The 27,538-nt window shown below is 38.0% G+C and overlaps 1 protein-coding gene across 2 annotated transcripts in view; it reads left to right on the top strand.

The window, feature by feature from the left end:
- Window positions 1-27,538, top strand: part of CLHC1 (clathrin heavy chain linker domain containing 1) — a 54,456-nt gene that overhangs the window by 5,808 nt on the left and 21,110 nt on the right. For both annotated transcript variants that reach the window (XM_053589902.1, XM_053589901.1), the window contains exons 2-9: window positions 123-381; window positions 3,921-4,108; window positions 9,355-9,485; window positions 11,205-11,406; window positions 11,521-11,633; window positions 12,190-12,274; window positions 14,029-14,135; window positions 22,903-23,077. In XM_053589902.1, the coding sequence (XP_053445877.1) occupies window positions 205-381; window positions 3,921-4,108; window positions 9,355-9,485; window positions 11,205-11,406; window positions 11,521-11,633; window positions 12,190-12,274; window positions 14,029-14,135; window positions 22,903-23,077 (1,178 nt within the window). In that variant the 5' untranslated portion in view covers window positions 123-204. The remainder of the gene's footprint in view (window positions 1-122; window positions 382-3,920; window positions 4,109-9,354; window positions 9,486-11,204; window positions 11,407-11,520; window positions 11,634-12,189; window positions 12,275-14,028; window positions 14,136-22,902; window positions 23,078-27,538) is intronic.

Genomic DNA, 27,538 nt, shown 5'->3' with positions numbered 1-27,538 from the left:
TCAGACACAGACCTATGGGAAATTTCCTTTTCTGAAATAAACACATTTTTTAAGATCAATATTTGAATTAATTTTTGTAAACCTTTGGATTAATTGATGGTCTTTTTTTTTTTTTCTTTCAGGCACATCAGAGTTTTGGCTTTGTTGAAAAAGCAGGTCAAAATTTAACTTTTCTCTGGTGAACAAGTGTACAGATTGTGACATATGTCAGTCCAAGAAATCAATAAACATACAGTCCTCCCTCCTATCATTAGTAGAAGTGACAAGGAATTTTTGGAAAGTATGCAAAGATACATTGTTACAGAAACTGAAAGAGTGGGCTGTAATGAGGAAGGACCTGCTGATGAATATTACATCATATACCGAAATGTTTTTGATAAGGTATCTTAATGCTTTTAAGACAATGAAATTTTCACAGGAGTAGAAATGATCTATCTTGACAACTAATATTCCTGCCTTAGTAATACTTGGTTACTGCTTGGTTGACCACATTCTGTTTGTTATTTGAGAAGTTTATCCAGTTTGTCAGAAAGAGATGAATCAGGAAATGCAATGCTCTTTAAATTATCTGGCTGTTATCGAGTGTTTCAGTTACTTTAGCTTAAGAGCAGAGTATTTGCTTTTGACCAGCAACCTGGCTGTGCCCTCAGATAATAGTTTTAACACTTCTGTCCGAAGGTATCCTCTAATTTGTCAGGAATTAAGCTGCAAGCAGGAACCGGATAGTTCATTGTTGTTGGGGGTTGGAGCATCATTATAATCTTGCTTTAGTTGCTCATGCCTGTCATCTCAGCACTCTGGGAGGCCAAGGCAGGAGGATCACTTGAAGCCAGCCTGGGCAACATAGCTAGACCTTACTTCTACAGAACATTTTTTTAAAAAACTAGCTAATGCTTGTAATCTTAGAACTCTGGGAGGCCGAGGAGGATGGATTGCCTGAGCTCTCAGGTTTGAGACCAGCCTGAACAAGTGCGAGGCCCCATCTCTAAAAAATAGCCAGGTGTTTTGTCAGGTACTGTAGTCTCAGTTACTCAGGAGGCTGAGACAAAAGAAGCACTTGAGCCCAAGAGTTTGAGGTTTTGCTGTGAGCTACGATGGCACGGCACTCTACCGAGCGTAACAAAGTGAGACTCTGTCTCAAAAAAAAACCCCAAAACCAAAAAAAAAAAATACAAAACTAGCTAAGTGTCATGGTGTGCACCTGTAGTCCCACTACTCAGAAGCGTGAAATAGGAGGATCACCAGAGCTCAGGAGTTTGGCTGCAGCCAGCTATGATCTCAGCTTTGCACTGCACGCTGGGCAATTGAGTCAGACCCTATGTCTAAAAAAAATATTTTTTTAACTCTTGCTCTAGATTTGATCTAGCATATTAAATTGAGACCCTTTATAGATTAGAGGTCTAGACTGGCATGATAAACAAGAGGTTTGATTGGACTTAACCTTGGAAATATGGAGATTAGCTTAGAAAATGTTATAACTTTATGTCTTTGATTTTACTCTTTAAGAAATACCTATCCTCATAAACAATCACAATTTGCCTACAGATCCTAATTTTTTTAAAAAAAAATTTTATTTTTCCTCAGCTTCCCAAGTAGCTGAGACTACAGGTGCCCACCATAACGTCCGGCTACTTTTTGTTGCAGTTTGGCCAGGGCCGGGTTCAAACCGCCACCCTCAGTATATGGAGCCAGTGCCCTACCCACTGAGCCACAGGCACCGCCCAATATCCTAATTTTTTTACCTACCTTTTTTTTGGACTTTGTTAAGAACCTACTCTTCAGGATTGAGAGGGAATCATATGGTACTTAGAGAAACTTTTCTTCTAGCTTCTCAATAACAGATAATCTGCCTCTTTCAATTTCACATTATTTTAGCATATTTGATTGTTAATGAAGTATTAAAGACTATCTTCTCTGATATTCCTCTTCTCTTGGAAGGATTTAATTGGTTTTATATACAATTTGAAATATTTTCATCACACTGGTTAACATGGCCTTTCTGGCTTATTCTTAGTTATTGTGTTAAAACATTTATAATCTTTATTAAGTATGGTTATGTTTTTTGAGGGGTTTAATGGCACACTTAATATAGGAGTCTCAAACTTGAATGTTTGCAGGGACCAGGAAAGTAGTATAAAAGAGTAAAGTGGGCTGGCTGTGAGAGAATAAGAAATGATAGGGATTTTGGTAAAATGAAGAACCAGTGTAAATCTAAAGCTTCTGCTATTGCCACTAAGGAATGGGGGTTCCATATTGCTAGATTTTTCAGAATTTTAAGGAAAGCTGAAAAATATGGTTTGGGGGTGAAATTTCTTAGATTTTAATGTATTTTGTGGGTCAAGCAAAATTGCCAGCTGTATTCTGCCCATGGGATGCCAAGCTGCATCCTCTAACACCTTTTCTGAGGATTGTGAAAGGTCTCATGAGTGCTTTTCTCAAATCTGTTTCTCCTAGCAAACAGCCATGAGATCTGATCATGGCATCACTCCATTAATGTATCTGAGTTATCTTGGATTGCTGGAGTGTATCACAGAGGTATATGAAGTGGAGGATGGCCACCAGGGTGCTTCATTTAGAAGGCCACAGATTGGCTCAGTGCCTGTGGCTCAAGCGGCTAAGGCGCCAGCCACATACACCTGAGCTGGCGGGTTCGAATCCAGCCCGAGCCCGCCAAACAACAATGATGGCTGCAACCAAAAAATAGCCGGGCGTTGTGACGGGCGACTGTAGTCCCAGCTACTTGGGAGGCTGAGGCAAGAGAATCGCTTGAGCCCAGGAGCTAGAGGTTGCTGTGAGTTGTGATGCCACAGCACTCTACCCAAGGTGACAGCTTGAGGTTCCGTCTCAAAAAAAAAAAAAGAAAGCCACAGATTCATGACCTCTGTTTTATTAAAGATTCCTGATTTGGGTAGATAGGTAATATGGTCATGTCAAAAAAACAACCATATTTCCCACTCAAATTTCTTCTGTTGACTTGCCGCTGATTAATAATCTTTTTATATTATTTCTTGATAGACCAGGTATCTTTTTGGATAACCTTTTCTAGCTACTATAAAGCAAACCAGTGGAGGATACCAGAGGCTAGAGATGTAGCAAAAATACAAAGCATAATTACAGCTTTTAGAGAAAATTATAGATTGATCCTACCTATTCCAACTTATTTAAAAATGTTATGAGTTATTTTTACATGGGCAATGCATACACAAGATTAACAAAAAAAAAAATGAATAAATAAACCAGTGAAGGAGAGTGTACAATGGGCAGCCAAGCCATTCCCATCTCAGACCCCACGCACCCCTTTCCTTCTCCGCAGGCGCTAACTCTTTCTGTTTTCCTCTGTTATCCTTCCTTACACACCACTGGAAACCATGAATGTATAGTGAGTGATGAGGGTTTTGTTTTCGTTTTTGTTTGTTTTTTTAATGGTTGCATTTGACATCCTGGAAATAGAAATGCAGTTAGGAATTGAGACTATTGACCAGGCAATAGGAGCTGATAGGTTAGAAAAAATAAGGAAGTGAAAGGCTAGGATTTTAAGGTTTAAATGAAGTCAGAGGTTAGATTAAGAAAAGATACATAATTATATTTAAAAGGCCAAGAGTTGGGAAAATTAGAACTAGTCTTAGTTTTAACTGACATAATGTATGTGTTTATACTAAGCAGAACAAGAATATGGTCTTTTTTGCTCTCATGTAATTTTAAGCTCACAGTATCTACTGTAATAATCCTCAAAGAGCCCAGATTTGGTAAATACTGTCTTTACTGTCCAGGTATGTTTGAGCTTGCTGTACAATTTTTACATTTCTAATTGGTAATCATATTTTATTTAAAAAATGATCTATAATGCTATTTGCAAGGCTTTGGATCCATAGTTTTCTAGAAAAAAATTCAGTACCATAGGCAGAAAAATCATATTTCAGGTAATAGAGTATGTCACTGCATACAAATGCATTCTTACTTCAATCAAAAAAGAATATGATGCCTTTATTGAGACACTAAAGAAAGACCGAAGAACTACAATTTTCCTTCATAGAAGGCTTAAAGTTTTGGCAGCAGAGCCCACGGCTTTGGTATATCATAGGAAAAGAATAATCCAACTTGAAGCAAAGTAAGTATATTAGTAACTAGCCCCCAAAGCGTTAATTATTGCTTGATTATAATGCCAGCCAGTGTAACTCTAGCCAATGTCTCTTAGTCTTTTTGAATTTCAATTTTATTTTAAAGCCATGTTTTTATGTTACCCTCTTCTACTAACTTGAAATTGCTGAATTTGTTACTTATTTCAAAATTAAAACAAATATTAATTTGGTTTGAGAATTATATGATATCTGTTGGTATAATTGGAAGCACATTGTAGTATCATAAAATGAGGGATGTAGGTAATTGCTCCAGGTAATTTCTTCATAGTACAATTTCACGATTACTCTCTAAATCAGAGCACTTGAATCCTGTGATATACAAAGGTAAGTAACCTGAGAGAGCACAAAGTGCTCACTCTTATAGAGTAGTCTTACATTTTCAGTATATATTTGGTAAATGACAGGTAAAGTATTTTGTAGATTTTTAAAGCAACTTAGAAAATTATGCAATATTTGACTTCTATTTCTGGTTATACAACTGGCTATCAGAGGTCCTCAAACTGAGGCCCGCGGGCCACATGCGGCGGTGTGATTGTATTTGTTCCCATTTAGTTTTTTTTACTTCAAAATAAGATATGTGCAGTGTGCATAGGAATTTGTTCATAGTTTTTTCTTTTAAACTATAGTCCGGCCCTCCAGCCATCTGAGGGACAGTGAATTGACCCCCTGTTTAAAAAGTTTGAGGACACCTGGCTAGATGGGATGAACCTTCCTCTTGGGGATAATGTTACATAAATTTTTTCTTTCTTTTTTGTCTTGGAGACAGAGCCTCAAGCTGTCGCCCTGGGTAGAGTGCCATGGCATCACAGCTCACAGCAGCCTCCAGCTTCTGGGCTCAAGTGATTCTCCTGCCTCCACCTCTCAAGTAGCTGGGACTATAGGCGCCCACCACAACGCCCAGCTAGTTTTTGGTTGCAGCCGTCATTGTTGTTTGGTGGGCCTGGGCTGGAGTCAAACCCGCCAGCTCAAGTGTGGCTAGCGCCTTACCCACTTGAGCCTAGGCGCTGGGCCAAATTTTTTTTTTCTTTTGAGACAGAATATCACTCTCACCCTGGGAAAAGTGCCATGGCATCCTATCTCATAGCAACCTCAAACTCTTGCCTCAGCCTGCCAAGTAGCTGGGACTACAGGCGCCTTCCACAACTCTGGCTAGTTTTTCTATTTTTAGTACAGATGGGGTCTCACTCTTGCTCAGGCTGGTCTTAAATTCCTGAGCTCAAGCAATCTACCCACCTCAGCCTCCCAGAGTGCTAGATTACAGGTGTGAGCCACCACAGCTGGCCACATAAAATATTTGTAAAAAATCTTTCCGAGGCATTATGGCTCTCAGCTGAAGTCCTAGCACTCTGGGGCTGAGGTGGGAGGATTGCTTGAGCCCAGGAGTTTGAGGTTACCATAAGGCTACAGTACTCTACCTTGGGGCAAAGAGTGAGACTATCTCAAAGGAAAAAAAATCTTTCCATAGCATTAGAAAGCCACTGAGAAGATAAGAGATTATCAGGGCAAAAATCTATTGGAAGACAAAAGGTAAGCAGAGCAACTTAGCAGACCAACTCTGCTTTGAGCCTGTGGAACATTTATTAAAACTAGTTCCCTTAAGTTTCAGGGTGTTTTTTTTTTTCTTTTCAATATCAACATGTATCTATATCTATATATCTATAACTATATCTATCTCTCTCAATATATATTATACATATATATTTTTTTTTCTTTTTTTTTTTTGAGACAGAGCTTTGCTCTGTTTCCCCAGGGTAAAGTGCCATGGTGTCATAGCACATAGTAACCTCAAATTCCTGGGCTTAAGCAATCCACTTGCCTCAGCTTCCCAAGTAGCTGGGACTACAGGCAGACACCACCACCCTGGCTGATTTTTCTATTTTTAAGTAGAAACAGCGTTCTGGCTCTTGCTCAGGCTGGTCTCAAACTCCTGAGCTCCAGCAATCCACCTGCCTCAGCCTCAGAGAATGCTAGGATTACAGGCATAAGCCACCTCACCCAGTCCATTTTTTCCCTTTTCTTCTTCTTTTTTTAATTTCAGATTAATGTGAAGGTGCAGATGATTAGGTTACATTGTTCCTGTTTGTTGCCTAAAGTCCAAGTTGTAGTTGAGCTCTTCGCCCAGGAGGTGTGCCATAGACTTTTACATGGGGCATATTAAGTGAGCGCTTGCCAATTCCCCTCCCTCTTCCCATCCCTCTTTCTTCTCTTCTCTCCCCACTACTCGAATCACATTATGTTTTTCTCTCGTGTGTGCGCAGTTGTTCATCTACAGGTCTCATATTAGTATTGAGTACATTGGATACTTGCTTTTCCATTGTTTGATACTTTATTAAGGAGAACCGTTCTTCACCTCCATCCAGGTTAATATAAAAGATGTCACCAAAAAAAAAGACAAGAAAAAAATAAAAGATGTCACATCTCTCTTTTTTTATGGCTGAATAGTATTCCATAGTATAGAGAACTGCAAATCAAAACCACCTGAGATATCACCTAACCCTAGTGAGAGTAGCCCACATCACAATGTCCCAAAGCTGCAGATGCTGGCATGTGTGTAGAGAGAAGGGAACACTTTCACACTGTTGGTGGGATTGCAAACTAATGCAGCCTCTTTGGAAAGAAGTATGGAGAATCCTTAAAGAGCTAAAAATAAACCTTTCATTTGACCCAGAAATCCCATTACTAGGTATCTACCCAGAAGAAAAAAAATCATTTTACCATAAGGACATTTGCACTTGCATGTTTATTGAAGCCCAATTCACAATTGCCAAGATGTGGAATCAACCCAAGTGCCCATCAACCCATGAATGGATTAAGTTTCAGTTTTTACTGTGGCACACGGTATAGAAAACAAAGCCCAGGATTTGCTCACATGGTGTAGTCTACTAGGAAACTCTGACCGTATGAAGATAGGATAGTAGAGGGCTACACCCGAGGAGGGTAAACTGATGGTGTCCATTGCCTTCTGCTTAGCAGACTACTGATGGATGCAAGGCTTATTTAGGGGGCAATGAAATGTTCTGGAATTAAATAGTGGTTGGGGTTGTGTAACTGAATATATTAAAATTCACTGAATTCTACACTTTCCAAGGGTGAATTTTAAGGTGTGTGAACTATATCAATAAAGCCATTATAAACAATATGAAGGATAGAGTGAGAAGGTCATATTATGTCTAATCACAGCTCTAAAGGAGAAGAGACTATGGACAGAGACAATATTTGAAGAAATAATGGCTGAGGATTTTCTAGAAATGGTAAAAGATAACAATTCATAGATTTAAGAAACCCAAAGATTCCCAAGCATGATCAATCCTAGGAAATAATTCATCATCGTGAAGTTGTCAAAAATAGTGACACAACTATAAGAGGGACTCTTCCTAACAAGTGCAAATATTGTAGCCTAGTTATACCCTCACATTAATTTAAAAAACAAAAAACCATAAAGTAGCATAGAAAGGAGCAACAATTAGACTTTCTCATTCCTATCATAGCTTGTATTAAAACTATCTTTTTATGGCCACGCAACCCATTGTAATGTATACTACAGAGTGTTTATACATTCATCTGTAGATGGACACTCAGACCGTTTCCACTTTCGGCTGTGAATAATGCCACTGGCAACATTCATGTACAAGTTTCTGCTTAGTCCCTGCCTCAGTTGTTTTGGCAGCCTGTTTACCTTTGACACTTTTCTTCTACAAGCACAAATTTATTTGGAATAAAGCCAAAGAATATTTTATTTCCACAGTCCCTCTTTTCAAGAACTCCATATAATAATGAGAAGCAGGCAGCAGTTATTTACCTGCCAAAAACCTTGTGAGAAGATTCTCCCTGATCAAACTCAGATCCACCTAAACAGTTTTCAACTAGGCCTAATTTTTCTGACTTGCATAATCTCTATGCCATCTAATTTTAGCAAGAATCCTATCAAGTAGGATCCAGTAGGTTCAGCCAGAATCCCCCATCTTTAGTATCTGATCGATACCTAACCAAATTCCTCATCTTTTACCACCTTCTAGGTCAGTGTTTTTCAACTGTTTTTTTTTTTTTTTAAATCTCACTGCACACTTGAACCTATAGTAAAATTTCTGCAGCACACTTAAATTACGTTGATCAACAAAAAAAGTAAAAGGATAGGCATGGTGGCTCACGCCTATAATCCTAGAACTGTGGGATGCCAAGGCAGGTGGATTGAGCTCAGGAGTTGGAGAACAGCATGAGCAAGAGTGAGACCCTACCTCTAAAAATAGCTGGGTGTAGTGGCAGGCACCTGTAGTCCCAGCTATTTGGGAGACTCAGGCGGCAAAAGAGGATGGCTGGAGCCCAAGAGTTTGGGAGTGCTGTGTCCAAAAAAATAAAAAAGTAAAAAACGATCTTAACTGTGCTTGAATTTCTTTTGAAAATACTTTTAATGATCTTTAATGATCCTAGTTCTAGGATAAAAATTACTACAGTAGGCTGAATAATGGCCCTCAAAATTCTAATCCCTGGAACCTATAAATGTTAACCTTATTTGGAAAAAGATTTTTGCATATGTGATTAAATGAATGACTTTGCGTTATTCACCTATTGAGGTGAGACCCAAATACAACTGCAGTTGTCCTTACAAGAGGCCGACAGAGCTTTCCTAGGCAGAGGAGAAGGCAGTGTCACCACCGAGGCACAGATTGAAGTGATGCAGTCAGAATGCCTGCAGTTCCCAGAGGCTGGAAGACAAAGGAACAGATTCTCCCCTGGGGGTTCTGGAGGAGAAATTGCTTTGACAACACTGATTTTCATCCAGTAATACTGATTTTTGGACATCTAACCTCCAGAACTGAGATAGTAAATTCTTTTGCTTTAAATCACCAAGTTTGTGGTAATTTGTTATAATAGCCACAGGAAGTGAATATGATTTCTTACCAAAATAATTTTTAAATAACAAAAGTAATTTTCTACCAAAGGGAATAGACAGTATTTTGTGGCCAGATGGTTATGTTTGACACAATAGAGATAAGAATCAGTATGAGATTTTATTGGTTATCTGAAACAAAATTGTTCCTCATTTGGGAGGTTAGTTGACGTTTCAGGGCACTGTCCTTCAATCACCTGGTCTGTAATAGTTCAAAATGATGATTAGCCAAAATAAAGTCAAGACTTAACAGTTTTTATTTTAAATCTTATGATTGAAGAGTTCAATTAGTTAAAAGAAACGTAACAAAGACTTTCTGTTTTTCAGGATGAGGATTATTGAAAATAATTCCTCAAAGATTCAATCACAGATAGATAAAGTGAAAGAGCTTAGGGCAGAGTATGACACATCAAAAATAAAATATACCTTATCCAGAGATCCTTCAAAACCCATTCCAGGTACTGTATTTTGTTTAAAATATTTGAGAAAAATCCTGACTTTCCAGTTATTAACTGTTACACAAATTAATATAAATCGCTGATACGTCTGTGTCTTTCGAGTATATGTTGTACAGACAACTTTAGTCAGGACTCTAGCTGGATCCAAGGGAATAAAAAATACTTCAAACAACCTTAAAAGATTAAAGGAGTTCCAGTCTGGCTGGGCTATGTAAAGCATAATGCAGTGGCTCTTAAATGTGATTTCTGTGTCAACATCAGGCTCACCCTGGCCCCCATCATAGGCTTACTGTGTCAGAAATTTGATGGATGGAGTCCAGCAGTGTTCTGGCAGGTCCTTCAGGTTATTCCGATGCACTCTAAAGTCTGAGAACCACTGGTGTCATATCAAACATGGAAAAACTGCAGTGTATTAAGTTCTGGTGATACTGTTGATTCATGCAGATTGTCAGCATTCACTGTTCCACATCTTATGTGTAATACTGCTGCCACATTTAAGAAATTGGAGTTAAGAAATTAAGAAATTTGACATATCCAGAATGTCAAAAGGTTTGTAGGATGAGTAGATAGAATTGAAAATGTTCAACCTGGGGTGGGGGAGATAACAGTATTCAAAACTTTAAAGATTTGGGCTAGTGTTTGTTCAAAGATTAACTGGTCAAAATTTTAGGAAGCCTGATTTGGTTTCAAAAGAAGCAGTTTTATCTTGAGGTAATGACCTATTCCATACTCAGCTCCTAAGGATTTCAACTGAAATTGAGTGATCATTTTTCATTTGGTAAAAGTAGAGACTAGAATCACCTTTAAATATAAAATTGTAACTAGCAAATGACAAGCAAGATACTTATATCAATATATAAGTACAAAATAACTGACAAATTGACAAAATGCTGAGAAGGATGATTAAAACTGAGTAGAATTGATCCAGGGAAGTTTTTGGCGGAGAATGTTTTGAGGTATGTCTGTCTTAAAGTCTATAATTGGCTTGAGTGAGAAAGAGGCAGTGGGGGGGATGTGTGTGTGTGTGTGTCTGTGCACATGCGTGTGTGGATGATATGTGTGTTATGAGTAACGAATGGAGGGGACAGTGAGAGGGAGAGCAGACTAAAGATTTTTGGCAGGCAATATACATGTAATTTTGTATATATATAATACTCTAGTCCAAAAACTTCCCTGGATTAATTCTACTCAGTTTTAATCATCCTTCTCAGCATTTAGTCAATTTGTCAGTTATTTTGTACTTATTAATACAAATATCTTGTTTGTCATTTGCTAGTTGTAATTTTATATTTAAAAGTGTTTCTAGTCTCTACTTTCACCAAATGCAAAATGATCACTCAGCTCTAGTAGGTAAAGGGAGATTTGGTTAGAAAGAAATCTAATAAATTCTTCCTTATTAGGCAGAGGCTCTTCATTTTATTGAGCAACAGTGATACATAGGGGTTTTCAGGGTGTGGTGATGAGGTCATTACAGATTTTTTTCAAATGCTAAAATTTTTCAGAACAATCTGCACTGAGTCTTCACTGATGATGTTTAAAACTGCTAGCTATTTGCAATTTTATGCTAATTGTACTTACGTTCAGTAAGCTACAAGTATATGCACCTTTTCTGAATTATTCCTTAACATAGAGCACTAACTATCTTGCCAAGACTTGCTGTTTGAACACAAGAGTCCTGCATGTGGCTTGGCCTGTTTGATTTGTTCCCTTTTCCATCAGGCATGACTCTCCAAGAATCGGTCAATCTAGATGCTCTCACTAAATACATGAAACATCTTGAAAATAAGTACTCAGAAATTAAACAAGATATGTTGATAAAATATGTACCAGCTCAGAAGAAGGCTGATTTAGATGAGGAGATGATCGTGTTGTTAAAACGGCGAGATGTATCTGAAAACCTGAACAAAGTGTTACAGTTTCGGTATATAGGTTGATTATATGTTTTTAAGTTTGAATTTTGTGTGTGTGTTTATTCTAATGGTTCATCATTTGATTTTAGGCTCAATATGTTATTGATTTTTTTCTATCTTTATAGCCATCAAAAAATGCAATTAATCTCATATGCACTTACTTCATGGGTAAAATCTGGTATGAGCATTTCATTTCAAGACTTTGTGGTGCACATTCAGAAAAGCAACATTTTATTTGGTAATTATCTGTATTTTTTTAATTAGCACAAATAAGGGAAGACTTTTTTCCCCAGAAAGTTAAGGAATGGGGTTTTTTAAGGCTGAGTTTAAAGAAAGCAAAAATGTACTTACTTCTGCTAGTTCTCATTACCTTATGACAGATGGGACAGATGGGTAAAGAATAGACTTGGTGGGCCAGAGAGAGAATGCCTGAAAATGTATCTGAAAATAAAGGAGGCTGGGGAGGCCACTCAGTTTAGGAAGAGGTTGCTGCCCTTAGAAACTGTACCACTGAGCTGCTGGCATTAAACATTTGTATGTTTATTATTTCCTATTTTTTGTATTTATTATTAAATCATAGCCGTGTACATTAATGCAATCATGGGGCATACACTGGTTTTATAGACCATTTGACATATTTTCATCACACTGGTTAACATAGCCTTCCTGGCATTTTCTTAGTTATTGTGTTAAGACATTTATATTCTACATTTAGTGAGTTTCACATGTACCCTATTATTTCCTATTGATAAGTAACCTCAAATGTGCTCCAGTAGTACTTTCGATATTTACAGGTGAACAAGGCATTGTAGAGGAAGTGCTAGAAGATGATCCAAGCCAAGCAAAAGAAGCTGAAATTACACTTTACTACATTGAAAGGCAAATATTTTAAAAGCTTTGATATTCTATGTTAAAATGATCATATTTACCATTTATTTAGTATCTTGATGAGCCATAGTCTTTAGCTTACATATCTTTACAAAATTGAAAATGAACTAAAATTTTGTTTGTTTGTTTGTTTTTGTTTTTTGGGGGGGAGGGAGGGTTGCGGTTTTTGGCCAGGGCTGGGTTTGAACCCGCCACCTCTGGCATATGGAGTCGGCGCCCTGCCTTTGAGCCATAGGCACCACCCAGAATTTTGTTTTTTTAATAGATTCTTTGTAAAAAAAGAAAAATACCAGATTGAGAATCTCCATTCTCTAGCAATCAACCTGATGTTATAAAACGTTTTTGAAAATATCTTTTTGATTCATACCATCCTAGCCAATTTAGTTCAGAAAGGAAATTCGCATTATTTCTATCCTATGACTTATTAAAAAGGCATATTTCTCTCTAATACTTAAGTTATTATATAGTATATGATAAACTTAAAAAGATCTAAGACTATCTTCCTTAGGAGGTTAATTAATAAGCTCTGAGGACAATATGTAATGGACATTTACTATTCCTAGTCTTATTCATTGAACAATTTTCAACTGTTGATTTACTTGTTAATACAGTATCAAAAAGAGGCTAAAGATAATTTGGGAGAGGAACACAAAAGCCTGTGTTATTTCTTATTCTGTGTGCTTCTCTTAAGTCTACTGGTTTTGATATCAGAGAAAAATGCTTATTGAGATATAAAGTGTTAGATATTTTGCTTAATATTATTTCAGTTACTTTCCCCCCCCTTTGATTCCACATTCATATGCAACCCTATGTAAATCTTGATTGCCATATTTTTATTAACTGTGAGGTAAGGGCTGATTTGAAAACCTTTTGCCATAGGAAGAGGAATAGAGGATTAAGTTGTTCTATTATCTTTCCTTCTGGTGTTAGTCTGATATTTAATTGGGCGTCTGATGCTTGGCAGAGTAACATAGGTATCTGAATAGCAAGGATACCTCTTGAACTCCAATTTGACAGCATCTATGTTCAATTAATATTTTCCTGTAGGCTGAGTTTCTAGGCAGATTGCTCTTCTTTCCCCTGATACTGGTAATCTTTCATATGGAGATAATATGAGAGAAAAAAATTCTGAGCTTATTGTAATTTCACTTCAAGTTCTTTCTCTCCATTGTGGCTTGTTGAAAGTACTATAGAAATGAAGTACAGGATCGGGTTCAAAGTTAGCTAGCACAGCAGGCAGGGGTGGCTCGTGCCTGTAACCCTAGCACACTGGGAGGGCAACATGAGAGGATTGCTTGAGCTTAGGAGTTTGAGACCATTTCTACTAAAAATAGAAAAATTAGCCAGGCACTGTGGCACTCACCTGTAGTCCCCACTACCTGGGAGGCTGAGACAGGGTGATTGTTTGAGCCCACAAGTTTGAGGTTGCTGTGAGCTAAGCTGAGGCCATGGCACTCTAACCTGGGCAATAGAGCGAGATTATGTCTGAAAAAAAGGAAAAAAAAATTGAAGTTAGCTGGCAGGTGAGAGAGTTTTTTTCTGAGACTAAAAGAAACAACAGAATATTAGAAAAAGAATTTAAAGAACATTTTACAGAGTGAATGAATTTAATGATTTGTTCATTAGAGTTTCTTTTTGGTTTTTATATTATTATGCCATTGTATTTAGTCTTTATTAGATAATTTTAATGATTTTCTCTTTTTCTGTGTTTCATTGTGATGCATTATAAAATGCATTGGCTACAGGTTTAATGAATTACTTGCACTTGGTGAATATGAAACTGCAGCTTATTTTGCAGCCAACAGTCCTAGGAGAATTCTAGGAAACATTGGTACAATGAATAAATTGAAGGGTAAGCATCTCTCTCTGAACTTTGTATATATCTACAAATTATACTATTTCTCTGTTAGAATGGAAATAATAGGCCAAGCGCAGTGACTCATGCCTGTAATCCTGGCATTTTGGGAGGCCGAGGCAGGCAGATCGCTTGAGTTCATGAGTTCAAGACCAGCCTGAGCAAAAGCAAGACCCCATCTCTACTAAAAAGTAGAAAAACTGAGACAAGAGGATTGCTTAAGCCCAAGAGTTGGAGGTTGCGTGAGCTATGATGCCACAGCACTCTACCCAAGGTGACACCTGGAGACTCTGTCTCAAAAAAATGGAAAGAGTATTAAACTGGGAGACTAAACATCTAGTCTCTCCTTCTATCCCTACCATTTACTTACTTTCCTTAGCTGTAACATTAAGAAGTTTGATTAGATTTTCTAAATTAAGTTATGAGCTGTTTGAAGAAAACATTTATGTCCTATGCTTACTATCACAATTTTATTTATGTCATCTCTGGATCAATTTTTATTTATTAATTTTTTCTCATTATTAATCATAATTTCCTGCTTCTTTAAAAGTTTAATAATTTTTGTGTGCTAGATATTCTTTTCTTTTTTCTTTTTTGGAGACAAGGTCTTACTCTGTTGCTCTGGCTGGTGTGTAATAGCATCATCATCATCATAATAGCTCACAGCAACCTCAAACTCCTAGGCTCAAGCCATCCTCCTGGTTCAGCCTCCCAAGTACCTGGGGCTACAGGCATGTACCACCATGCCTGCCTAATATTTCTATTTTTTGTACAGACAGGGTCTCATATTTGCTCAGGCTGGTCTGGAACTCCCAGCCTCAAGCAATCCTCCTTCCTTGGCCTCTCAGAGTTCTAGGATTACTGTTATAAGACATCGTGCCTCACTCTGGATATTCTTGTATTTATAAATTCTTCTTGATCTTTCTTTTAGTACATGGGTAAGTTGCTTGGAAATAGCTTGATCTTACTGGAGTTCATTTTTAAGTTTTGTTAGGCAGAAACAAAGCAGTGTTTGGTTTGAAAATTCTACCTGATACCTGAGAATGATGAGATTTTTCACTGTGGTAGAACAAGAACTGTTGTCAACTATTTATGAGTCCTAGAGACTACTAGCTAATCCTTCTGGGTGGCTCTTTCCCTGGCCTTTGGTGGTTTCCTCACAGATGTGTGCTAGTCAGTATGGGACTGATGACTTGTGGGAAATCTTAGGCAAATCTTTGAAGCTTTTACTCTAGACACCTCTCTTTTCTGGTACTCTGCCTTTTGATCATTATCTGTCTTGGCTTCACCAGACTTCCAGTTCCACAGCCTCAACTCAGGGACACAGACTGCGACTCTAACTGGGTTCTCCCTCTTTGTGCTCTGGGTTGGAAACTCTTTTCAGGCAATAAGCTCAGGTTATTGGTGGATTCACCTAGTTCTTTTCCCCCATCTCTCAGGATCACTGTTTTTTGCTGCCTGATGTTCAATATCTTGAAAGCTCTTATTTAGTATACTTTATTTGGTTTCATAGTTGTTTCAAGCAGGAGATAAATCTGATCTCTATTATCCCTTTTTGGTCAAAACTAGAAGTACTTACCTATGTATTCTTATTAAGAGTGTCTAATCCACTTCATTTAACTATTAAATACAATAACTATTTAACATAATTTTTAAAAATTTTGAGACAGTATCTTGCTTTGTTGTCCAAGCTAGAGTGGTGTTGTCATAGCTCACAGCAACCTAAAACTCCTGGGCTCAAGTGATCCTCCTGCCTCAGCCTCCTGAGTAGCTGGGATGACAGGAGCATACCACCATACCTGGCTAATTTTATGTATTTATTTATGTTTTTGTTTTTGTTTTTTTGAGATAAAGTCTCACTATGTCGCCCTGGGTAGAGTGCCATGGCGTCACAGTTCACAGCAACTTCCAGCTCTTGGACTTAGGCGATTCTCTTGCCTCAGCCTCCTGAGTAGCTAGGACTATGGGCACCCGCCACAAAGCCCAGCTATTTTTCGTTGCAGTTGTTTAGTTGGCCCAGGTCGGGTTCGAACCTGCCACCCTCGTTGTATGTGGCTGGTGCCATAACCACGGTGCTGCGAGCGCTGAGCCAATTTTTTTTTATTTTGAATAGAGATAGGGTCTCTCTCTTGCTCAGGCTGGTTTTCGGCTCCTGACCACAAGCAATCCTCCTTCCTTAGGCCTCCCAAAGTGCTAGAATTGCAAGTGTGAGCTATTGCACTAGGCTGAGAACCTCTCTCTTCTCCTATCTTGGCTTTTTAGCTGTAATTCTTTGTATTATTTTTGTTGTTGTTCTAAGGATTATAATACTTACCCCTTGCCAGTGTCTACCTTGAATTAAGTATTTACTATGCTATACACTTTTTTTATTGCACTAGTATCATATAATATAGTATTACTATTTTTTTTAAATAGTTATCTTTTAAGGAAAATTAAAATATAGTTTAAAAATTTTTTTAATTTTTATGTATGTATTTTTTTAATTTAAGCCAGTCAAATTTAGCAATGGGGGGATCAAATACCAACTAATGTTAATAAGCTCTGATAACCCACTACCATCACACCAGCCAAAATATGCTTTTTATATTTACTATGATTGGTAGTTTCTAAAATGGGCCTCATTAATCTGTGCCTCTTGATATTCACATCTTTGTAATCCACTCCACTTCAATGTGAATTGAATTATACTATATATATTCTTGAATACTCTCTGTATTCTTGAATTATACTATTATTTACAATTATTTTAGGGTGGCGCCTGTGGCTCAGTGAGTAGGGCGCCGGCCCCATATACTGAGGGTGGCAGGTTTGAACCCGGCCCCAGCCAAACTGCAATAAAAAATAGCCAGGCGTTGTGGCAGACACCTGTAGTCCCAGCTACTTGGGAGCCTGAGGCAAGAGAATTGCCTAAGCCCAAGATCTAGAGGTTGCTGTGAGCTGTGACACCACAGCACTCTACTGAGGGCAACAAAGTGAGACTCTGTCTCTAAAAAAAAAATAAATAAATAAAAGAGAACCAATTACTTTATGTCTTGTGTTTTTGTTTTTTTTATGTCTTGTGTTTTCAATCAACATTATTTTTGAAATTTATCCCTGTTTTGCACATAGCTGTGGTTTATTTTGAATCTTATAGAATGAAATATACAATAATGTATTTATATGTTCTATTATGGATGTACATTTAGATGGCTTCTAATTTGGGCCTATTATATATAATTTTGCTAGGAATGTATATCCTGATGCACATATGTAAGAATTTCTCTGGATTTGTATCTAAGATTGAACTTTCTTGGTCATAAGGTATGCATATCTTCAGCGTTTGTAGGTAATGCCAAACATTTGTCTGAAGTGGTTTACTGATTTACATTCCTACTGGTAATGTATGTGATTTCCTAATGCTCCACATTCTTTCCAATACCTGGTAGTGTCAGACCTTTAAATGTTTGCCATTCTTATAGTTATGTAATCTTATGGCTTTGTTTTTTGTTTTTGTTTTTTTTTGAGATGGAGTCTCACTTTGATGCCCTGCGTAGAGTGTTGTGGCACCTTAGCTCATAGCAACCTCAAATTTCTGGGCTCAAGCAGTCCTCTTGCCTCAGCCTCCCAAGTAGCTGGAACTTTAGGCACTCACCACAAATCCTAGCTAGTGTTTTTCTGTTTTTAGTGGAGACCAGGTCTCACTCTTGCTCAGCCTGGTTTTGAACTTCTGAGGTCAAGTAATCTACCCACCTTTACCCCCAAAGTGCTAAGATTATAGGTGTGAGCCACAATGCTTGGCCCTTTATTATGGTTTTAATATGAACTTATCTGATAAATGAAACTGAGTATTATATATATATATATATATAATATATTTTTTCATATTTGGATTTCCTATTTTGTGAAGTACTTCTTTAGATCTTTTCCCAATTTTGCTATTGGATTGTTTACATTTTTCTTAATGATTTTTAGGAATTATTTGTATATTGCAAATATTAATCCTTTGTTAATTAAAATTTAGTTGGAGTTATCTTTTCTCGGGATATCTTAAGATGAACAGAGTTATTAATTTTAATGTAGTTGAATTTATTAGTTTTTTTCCTGCCTGGTTAATTATTTTTATATTTTATGTAAAAATCCTTCCCTACCCCAAATTCCTTTTCTTTTTTCTCTTCTGAAAAAATTTCTAGTTTTGCTGTTTATATTTAGGTTTTTAAGCTACTTGAAATTTATTTCTGTGTTCAGTATGATGTAGTGGTCCATTTTTTTTTTAATCCAGTCACTCTGTTGTCCTAGTATGTATTATTGATATAAAGCCTGTCCTTTCTCTACCACCTCAGTGAACATGTTTTATATTTCTAGAAAATTTCAAATCTGCTGTTCTTTTATTAAGTGTTCTTCTCTTATTATAGCTTTCATTTCTTTCTTTAATTTCAAACATACATATTTTATAGTCTCTTATAGTGTGTTGTTTCTAGTTCTGAGGTACAAATTCTCCAGACTGCTGGGTTTCCTAACTCTTGCTCATACACATGCTTTACTTGGCATGATTGGTAATTTTTATTTATTGTGAGCTTAAGTTAATTTTTTTAGAGAGACTTTGTATTCTTTTCTTCCAGGTCTCTAATATTTTAACATTCTTAAACTTGTCTGTGTTAATTTCTTGGCTTTGGCTTCTTGAACCCCATACGTGATCTAATTCACACACCAGTCCCACGTGGATATAATCTGTTTCATTTAAGGAGAGACAAGAATGTAGAGAGGGTCAGTAGTGCATGTGAGTCACACTGTCCTGTTACCAGAATCCTAGTTAGACCTTTAAAGTCCTTTTGTCTCAAATTTGATAGATTAGGGTAGATTAAAATTATTTAGGTCTTAAAATAGTTATACTTTTAGACAAGTTGCTTTTTGTTTAAATATGAAACCTAATTTTTAAGGTATGTTATAGCTCAAAGGTTATATTATTGGTAGGAACGGAGCTACTAATAAAATAAGTTTACAGCAGCACAATCCTGTAACATTTCCAGAAAATTTGTTTAAATAGAGTGTGCTTTTTAACTGTAGATTAAACTATTGTGATCTAAGGACTGAGAAACAAAGATCAGTAAGACTAAATCCTGTTGGTGAGATAAAGGACTGATGGGGAAGAGAGAAAAAGAGGCAGATATATATGGAACTAGATCATTCATTCATTCAACGAGATTGTTTGTCTGATATATGCCAGACATTGTTCTAGGTGCTAGGGATACAGCAGAAAATAAAACCTATGAAAACTCTTGCCATCCTAGAGCTTACATGTAGTGTGATTCTAGTGATATGGACAAAGTTCTCTAGAAACTCAGAAAAGAACTGGTAATAGTTTGGTCTCCTGCCCTGAATTGTGCCTTTTGTCTTCACGTAGACTCCGCTTTTGTTTTACTTTTTTAGAGAATAAGTCTTTCCTAAGTACTGAAAGACAGTATCATCCTACTGGCTGAGGGATGGCTTTTGAAACATCATTTCAACTAATATTTCTTTTTTTTTTTGGCCAGGGCTGGGTTTGAACCCGCCACCTCCGGTACATGGGGCCGGTGCCCTTTCCGCTGAGCCATAGGCGCCGCCCATCAATTACTATTTCGTAGTTTTAGCCTTATCTCATTCCTGGGATCTCGTGCTGGTAGTTTCTGAGGCTTTCTGAGTCTCTGGTAGGAATTAGATTGCTTCTTGGTTTTCTTTGTTAGTAGTTTAGGAATTAAACTTTTAAGGATACGTTATTCCAGTTCCTAGCCTCCAAAATGTTACCTGCTTTTAAATTTCTACTTGTGAAATCCCTTTAGTCAATTTCATTTAGTAATTTTAATGAACCAAAAATGAATGTGTTCTCTACCATCTTTACCTGAAAGTCTAATCAGATTATCCTTAAACTGTATATTAATCTGTAGTAAGTGTAAAAAAATCTTTTCTCTTTTGCCATCGTGTGTGTGTGTGTGTGTGTATTTTTATTTATCCCAAAACATGAAGGAGATAAAATGGTATGAAATGTTAGATAGGTGGCATGAGACCTCTTTTTTAATTTTGTCTTTACCGTACTCTTACATTGTGTTCTTTGGGCAAGCTACTTTATCTCCTTAAACCTCAGTTTATTATTTGAAAAATAGGAATGTTAATGATACGCATTTTATAGGGTCATTGGATGAGACCATCGATCATCACCAAGCACTATACAAGCTTCAGAGGTTTCAGCAACATACCACTTATTCAGAATTAATTTTATTTATAATATATCATATCTGAGAATTGAGAAGTAAGGTGAAAAATTCTGTGAACAGTCAAAAATAGATATTACATATTCCCTATGTAAAAATCCATGTATCTCAGTAGTAGACTCTCAATAAGAATCGATTTTTGTAGAATTAATTTTTTATTTCATACCTGGTTCAAGCTTTGGTATCTATAAAACTGGATCATCAAACGAGCTGGATGTGATAGAGTGTGAAGCAAGAAATAGCCTCATTCTTTCTCATCATTGCCCTTTAAAAGGGCGGTGTTAACTCTCCTGTCTTGTTTATTAGACAATATCTTGGTAACATCACATAGTTTTTTTTCAGTCACTTCTAGATGTTAACAGTTTTTTTAGGTAGGAAAAATCCTCAACTAAATAGAAACTATAATTTTTTGTTTAATTTAAAAATTCTCCCCATTTTCCTGATTTGAGGCTGTAGAGCCTATTTGAGCTCAGGAGACACATTTACTTCTCCTTTACTCTTCCACTCGCCTCATTTAATCAGTGGGCAGCTTTAGGGAAGGAAAGCTCTGACTCACTTGGGCATTGGTAGTCCCGCCTTGGTGCTTCCTAGGTGAAGCAGATGTCCAATGCTGGCTCTAGTTGGCTGTTTTTAAGGCAACTCCAGCCTGTCTACCTTCCGTGGAATCTCCTTTACCCTTGAGGAACATGCAGTCTTGTGGAAGTAGAATTTGCTCCTACTTTAACTCTCTTTCCTTACTCTCATTCTTCCCCTTTCAATTTTGCAGACAAATGTCGGGCACTGGTCTCTTTATTCTCTAAACTTTAAGACATTTATGCCCAGCTGTTCTTATAATTTAAATTTTCTCACTGGACTTTGAGGAGGGGAGTTAAATAAAAATCTAGGAAATAAGATATGGTGATAAATTTATTTTCTGCTCATAAAATAATTGAATGGATTAATTAAGAACTCATATTGACTGTCTTCTTTCCTATAAGTTCAAGCATTGGGTATATATACAATTTAAATAAAAAATTAATTGCAGTCATGCTAATTTGATCCTAACTTGTCATTCTCATTGAATTATTTTTGAAGTTAAAGGATGTCACACTAAATATGTTCCTCTAAAAGTCCAGTTTTATGTTTGTCTCATTTGTTTGGTCACAGAGCAGTATACTTTGTATTAGGAATTTTATCTCTGTGTATCTACAACTGCAACTTTTGTTTTCTCTGTTCATGTCATAGTTTTTCTTTGGTCATGGCAAATCTGCACCATAAATAGGAGAATCCTGTGGTTTTAAAGAAATTTATTCTCTCACTGTTCTAGAGGCCCGAAGTCTGATATCAAGGTATCAATAGGGTTCATTTCTTTTGGAGGCTTTCAAGGAGACTCCATTCCGCGCCTCTTTCCTAGCTCCTGGGGACTGCCAGCAACTTTTGGCACTCCTTGATTTGTAGACAAATCACTCCAGTTTCTGCCTCCATCTTCATATAGTATGTGTGGCATGTGATATTTAGTTATTATCCAAAATATAAATTCCATAGTTAAGCATGAGTTAAAAATTATATATGTATAATTTTAGATTGTTAAAGTTTTAGAAAATCAAAGAGATGAAAATAGTAAGATGAAATAAGAAAAAATGATTAGGCTCTGCGCCTGGAGCTCAGGGCTAGGGCGCCAGCCACATACACTAGAGCTGGTGGATTCGAATCCAGCCTGGGCCTGCCTAACAAAAATGACAACTACAACTACAGATGGCACCCGTAGCTCAGTCAGCAGCACACCGGCCACATATGGGTAGTGGGTTTGAACCTGGCCTGAGCCTGCTAAACAGCAATAACAACTACAACAAAAATAGCTGGGCTTTGTGATAGGCACCTATAGTCCCAGCTACTTGGGAGGCTGAGGCAAGAGAATCACTTAAGCCCAAGAGTTTGAGGTTGCTGTGAGCTGTGATGCCACAGCACTCTACCCAGGACAACAGCTTGAGACGCTGTCTCAAAACAACAACAACAAAAAAAAAAACAATGACAACTACAACCAAAAACTAGCTGGGTGTTATGGCAGGCGCCTGTAGTCCCAACTACTTGGGAGGCTGAGGCAAGAGACTCGCTTGAGCCCAGGAGTTTGAGACTGCTATGAGCTGTGATGCTACGGCACTCTACCCAGGGCAACATAACGAGACTCGGTCTCAAAAAAAGAAAAAGAAAAAATGATTAGTCCAGAAGAGGTGGCTCATGCCTGTAATCCCAGCACTTTGGGAGGCTGAGGCAGGTGAATTGGTTGAACTCGAGTTCAATACCAGCCTGAGCAAAGTGAGACCCCCATCTCTACTGAAAAATAGAAAAACTAACTGGGGGTTGTGGTGGGCACCTGTAGACCCAGCTACATGGGAGGATCACTTGCATCCAGGAGTTTGAGATTGCTGTGAGCTGTGACACTGTAGCACTTGACCCAGGGCCACAGGGTAAGGGTCTATCTCAATACAATGATAACAACAACAATAAAAAAATGATTTATTTATTGTATTTAACTAAAATAGAATTCTTTTTTTCTGTAGCTGTTGGAAAATTAAAAGGGAAGCCTCTGCCATTACTCATATTTTTTGAGGCCCTCTTTGTGACAAGTCATGCTTTTAGACATCCTGTTGGTGCAGACCTTACCCTGGAAGGAATCAAATGTGGATTATCTGAAAAACGATTAGATTTAGTTATCAATTGGGTTACCCAGGAAAGGTAAGCAAAGTTAAGCTTTTAACTTACTTTTGAAATTTGGTTAATAGAGTTGTTTATTCTCAAAATTTTAATAGTTTTCTTTTCAGTACAATATTTGAATATTTACTTCAGGTCCTTAGAAAGTATTTAGATATTCATGGAATAATAAAGCCAAGTCACAATGAGCCCAGATTATGGGTTGATTCACAGAAGTTCACAAAATGATTCATTACAACTTAATGGTGACAGAAGTTGAGCAATAAAGGTAGGGAATGCTTGGTCAATATCATGCTGCTGGGAGGGAAAAGGCAAGAACCTAGTTATAAATATATATTAAGGATAAACAAAGGAGACACCATCTAAGCAGGAAGGACATGAACTAGGGTAGCATTTAGGACATATAAACCAGCAGGGCTAGGCAGACAGTGGCTTCTTGGAGCCAGCACCTCAAGAACCCCAGCACTGATTAGCAGACATGTACCAGGGCTCTCTTAGGTTAGGTTCCCTAGAACCAAAGCCTGACACAGGAATTTAGGTGCATATGATTGATTGAAGGGCTTCTCAGAAAATAACTGTGAGGGACTGAGCAAAGCAGAATAGGGAAGGGGACAGAGCCAACTAATGATGTGGATTCAGGCAGTCTACCTTTGGCCTAATTTATGGAGCAGATACTAAACAGAGCCCACTGTTCTCCCTTGCAGCAAGAGGCCCACCTTTACACCTCTCTGTCTGTGAAAGGCTGTGAGTTGCCTGAATGTGTGGGAGTACATAAATTCCCCAGGGAGGTGGCTCCCACCAGCCGAGAACAATTATCTATATAAGGCCATTGGCAGGCCAATACCCAGAGCTGCTGCAGAGGGGTACACTGGCCTAGTAAAGAGGATTTGAGTAGAGTGCCAAAGTAGCATCTTTCCCTGCTTATATATACCATTGTGTATGCCAGACAGATCTATTCACTTCTCACATTAAGTTCACTCCATCCAAGCACAACTTCTCTAGGATTCCATGGTCGTAATTCTTGGGGAAACTTACAAGGAAAGTCAGTGGGATGAATTATAGCTTCTGTTGCTACCATTGGTTAGTCCTAGGCTTGTAATTTACTTATTACAATTTTTCAGCATATAATTTACATAAAATAGGCTCGGCGCCTGTAGCTCAAGCAGCTAAGGCGCCAGCCACATACACCTGAGTTGGCAGGTTCGAATCCAGCCCAGGTCTGCCAAACAACAATGACACTATAACCAAAATATAGCCAGGCATTGTGGCAGGCACCTGTAGTCCTAGCTACTTGGGAGGCTGAGGTAAGAGAATCGCTTAAGCCCAGGAGTTGGAGGTTGCTGTGAGCTATGATGCCAGGGCAACAGCTTAAGACTCTGCCTCAAAAAAAGTAAAAAAAAAATTTTTTTTAATTAAATCATAGCTGTGTACATTGATATGATCATGGGGCATCATTCACTAGCTTCACAGACCATTTAAAAAAAATTACATAAAATAGGGCGGCGCCTGTGGCTCAGTTGGTAAGGCGCCAGCCCCATATACCAAGGGTGGCGGGTTCAAACCCGGCCCTGGCCAAACTGCAACCAAAAAATAGCCGGGCATTGTGGCAGGCGCCTGTAGTCCCAGCTACTCGGGAGGCTGAGGCAAGAGAATCGCTTAAGCCCAGCAGTTGGAGGTTGTTATGAGCTGTGTGATGCCACGGCACTCTACGGAGGGCCATAAAGTGAGACTCTGTCTCTACAAAAAAAAAAAATAATAAATAAATAATTACATAAAATAAACCAGATGTATTAAAGTGCACAATTTGGTAAGTTTTTAAAAAATAGCTTTAATGGGATATAATTGACATACAATAAACCACATATATTTAAAGTATAGAATTTGACAAGTTTTGACATAGGTATACACTCGGGAAATCATCACCATAATCAAGGTACAAAACACGTTCATCACCCTCAAATGTTGCCTGCTATCTCTGTGAGCTTCCTCCTCCCTCCTGCCTCCTCACTTCAAACCTTGCCTGTCTCCAGGTAACAACCGATCTGCTTTCTGTTACTACCAATTAGTTTGCATTTTCTTAAATTTTATATAAATGGAATCATACAGAGTATATACATCTCCTTTCTCCTCTATTACTTATTTTTGATTTTTCTAACTCTTGGACTTCAGTTGTTCTTGATACCTGGTAAGATGGCCCCAGTTATCATGCCTTTATCTAACTGTGGTTGTCAGTTTACCCACCAACAGTTTTTAGCTGGCTTGGGAGTACTCAGAGCCATCCCAATAGATAATTTGCCACCTCTCTCCGAGAACTATATACCATTCTAAAAATAGCATGGGTCATGCTAAAGTTGGAGCATTGATCCATGGGGCCTCAGACTGTGCAGGTAAAACTGCCCATCATGAATGGGGTTCTGGCATTCTCACTAAGTCAGGTGGGTCCAAGGAGTCCATCCAAATCAGATACAACTAAGACTGAGCTCTAGCAGTTCCAGAGCACACAAGTAAGCTACACAAACAGGTGCTAGGCTGCTTGTCAACTACCATTGACTGACATTACTGTAACTCATACCTACAACCTCATACAGGGTGGGCTTATCTAAAGACCAGCAGACAGAGAAAGAAAAACCCCACACTTTGTTCATGGCTGCTTCAGGTGGGGTCTAGGTAATGCTAGCTTGTCACTCAATCCTTTGAAGTGACATCTTTTAGGATAAGGTAGGCTTCTTAAACTGATGACAGTTATATGGTGCATTATCCCCACTAGGTAGAATACTTGGGAACTAAAGAGTGACCCTGAGAAACTTTCACTCCCATAGTCCACTTGAGGATTATATTAGGGTTCTCCAGAGAAACAGAACCAATAGGAGATACCTGTATAAATCTATATATATAGTTATATTAATATATTAGAAGAAATTGACTTATACAGTTATGGAGGCTGAGAAGTCCCAAGATTTCCATTCAGTAAACTCTGGGGACCCAGGAGAACTGATAATGTAGTTCCAGTACAAAAGCTGGCAGGCGAGACCCAAGAAGTGCTGCTGAAGAGTTTGAGTCTGAAAGCAGGAAAAGACTGACATTGCAGCTCAGGGAGTCATCCAGGAAAAGCTCCCGCTTACGAGAGAAAGGGTCAGGCTTTTTGTACTATTTGGGTCTTCAACTGAATGAATGGGGCCCACCCACATTGGGAAGTACAATCTGCTTTACACAGTCTGCTCATTCAAAAGTTTATCTCTTAAGCAAGAAAATCATTTCATAAATTTTCAATGATGGAATAAAGCATTTCCCCATTCCATTTGAAAGGAAAATGGAAAATTAAAATATGCATTTAGCTTTCTGTAGAAATCTAATTTCTTAGCAAATATACAAATACATTTCAAATAGCTATTTTGACATTGACTATCACATTGAGGGTGACAGAAATTGACAAAAGTTAAGATAGGCGAAGAAGAGGAGATCTTTTAAAGTGGCACCTAGACCACAAGTGAATATTTGATTTTCCTGGTTTACACCCCTCCCTCACTGGTCACACAGCTGCAAAGGGTACCTTTACTTGTTATGAAAATTCTATCAGATCATCTGAGGAACTATTCTCAGGTGTTTCTGTAAGCCTTTTTCTCCTTGTGGATATTTCTGGTTATAACTAGAACAATGGCTGTACCTTCTAGCTTTTCATAATTAGGGCAAATTATATAGTAATGATTCTAAGGTAAGTGCACATTCACCCTGGGGTTATACATATTCATGTCCGTATAAGTATCTATCCCAATTACAAGCTTGGGAGCAAGCAAGGATCTTTCATAGCACATTCCTCTGCGAATACTTTGGGATAAGGCAGAATCAGTCTTCAGTATTCCACTCTAAGAAGAACCACACTGAGGGCCTAATTGAAAGCCTAAAAATATCATGTTTGGCAAAATGATAACAGCTTATTCCGATAGTCACTCTTTAGTAAGAAATGATTTTTTTTTTTGGTTTTTGGCCGGGGCTGGGTTTGAACCCACCACCTCCGGCATATGGGACCGGTGCCCTACTCCTTGAGCCACAGGCGCCACCCAGTAAGAAATGTTTTAATCAGAAAATCAGTTTTGTTTATAAAGAAAATTTGAGAACAGATAAAAGTATCAAGTTAACAAAGGAAAAGAGGCCGGGTTCAATGGCTCAAGCCTGTAATACTAGCACTTTAGGAGGCCAAGGCTGGAGGATAGCTGAATTCAAGAGTTCAAGACCTAAGCTAGAGTAAGGCCCCAACGCTACTGAAAATAAAAAAAATAAATAAATAAACTAGCCAGGTGTTGTGGCAGGTAACTGTAGTCCTAGCTACTCAGGAGTGTAGGATCAAGAGGATACTAAAGAGGATCACTTGAGCCCGAGAGTTTGACGTTGCGATGAGCTATGATGCCATAGCATCACCCAGAGTGACGGAGTGAGACTCTATCTCAAAAAAAAAAAAAAAAAAGTAAAAGGCTTGGCGCCCGTGGC

Source organism: Nycticebus coucang, chromosome 4, assembly GCF_027406575.1.
Source record: "Nycticebus coucang isolate mNycCou1 chromosome 4, mNycCou1.pri, whole genome shotgun sequence".
Taxonomy (NCBI): domain Eukaryota; kingdom Metazoa; phylum Chordata; class Mammalia; order Primates; family Lorisidae; genus Nycticebus; species Nycticebus coucang.
The sequence above is the reverse complement of the archived record's forward strand: the minus strand, read 5'-3'. Positions and strand labels throughout refer to the sequence as shown.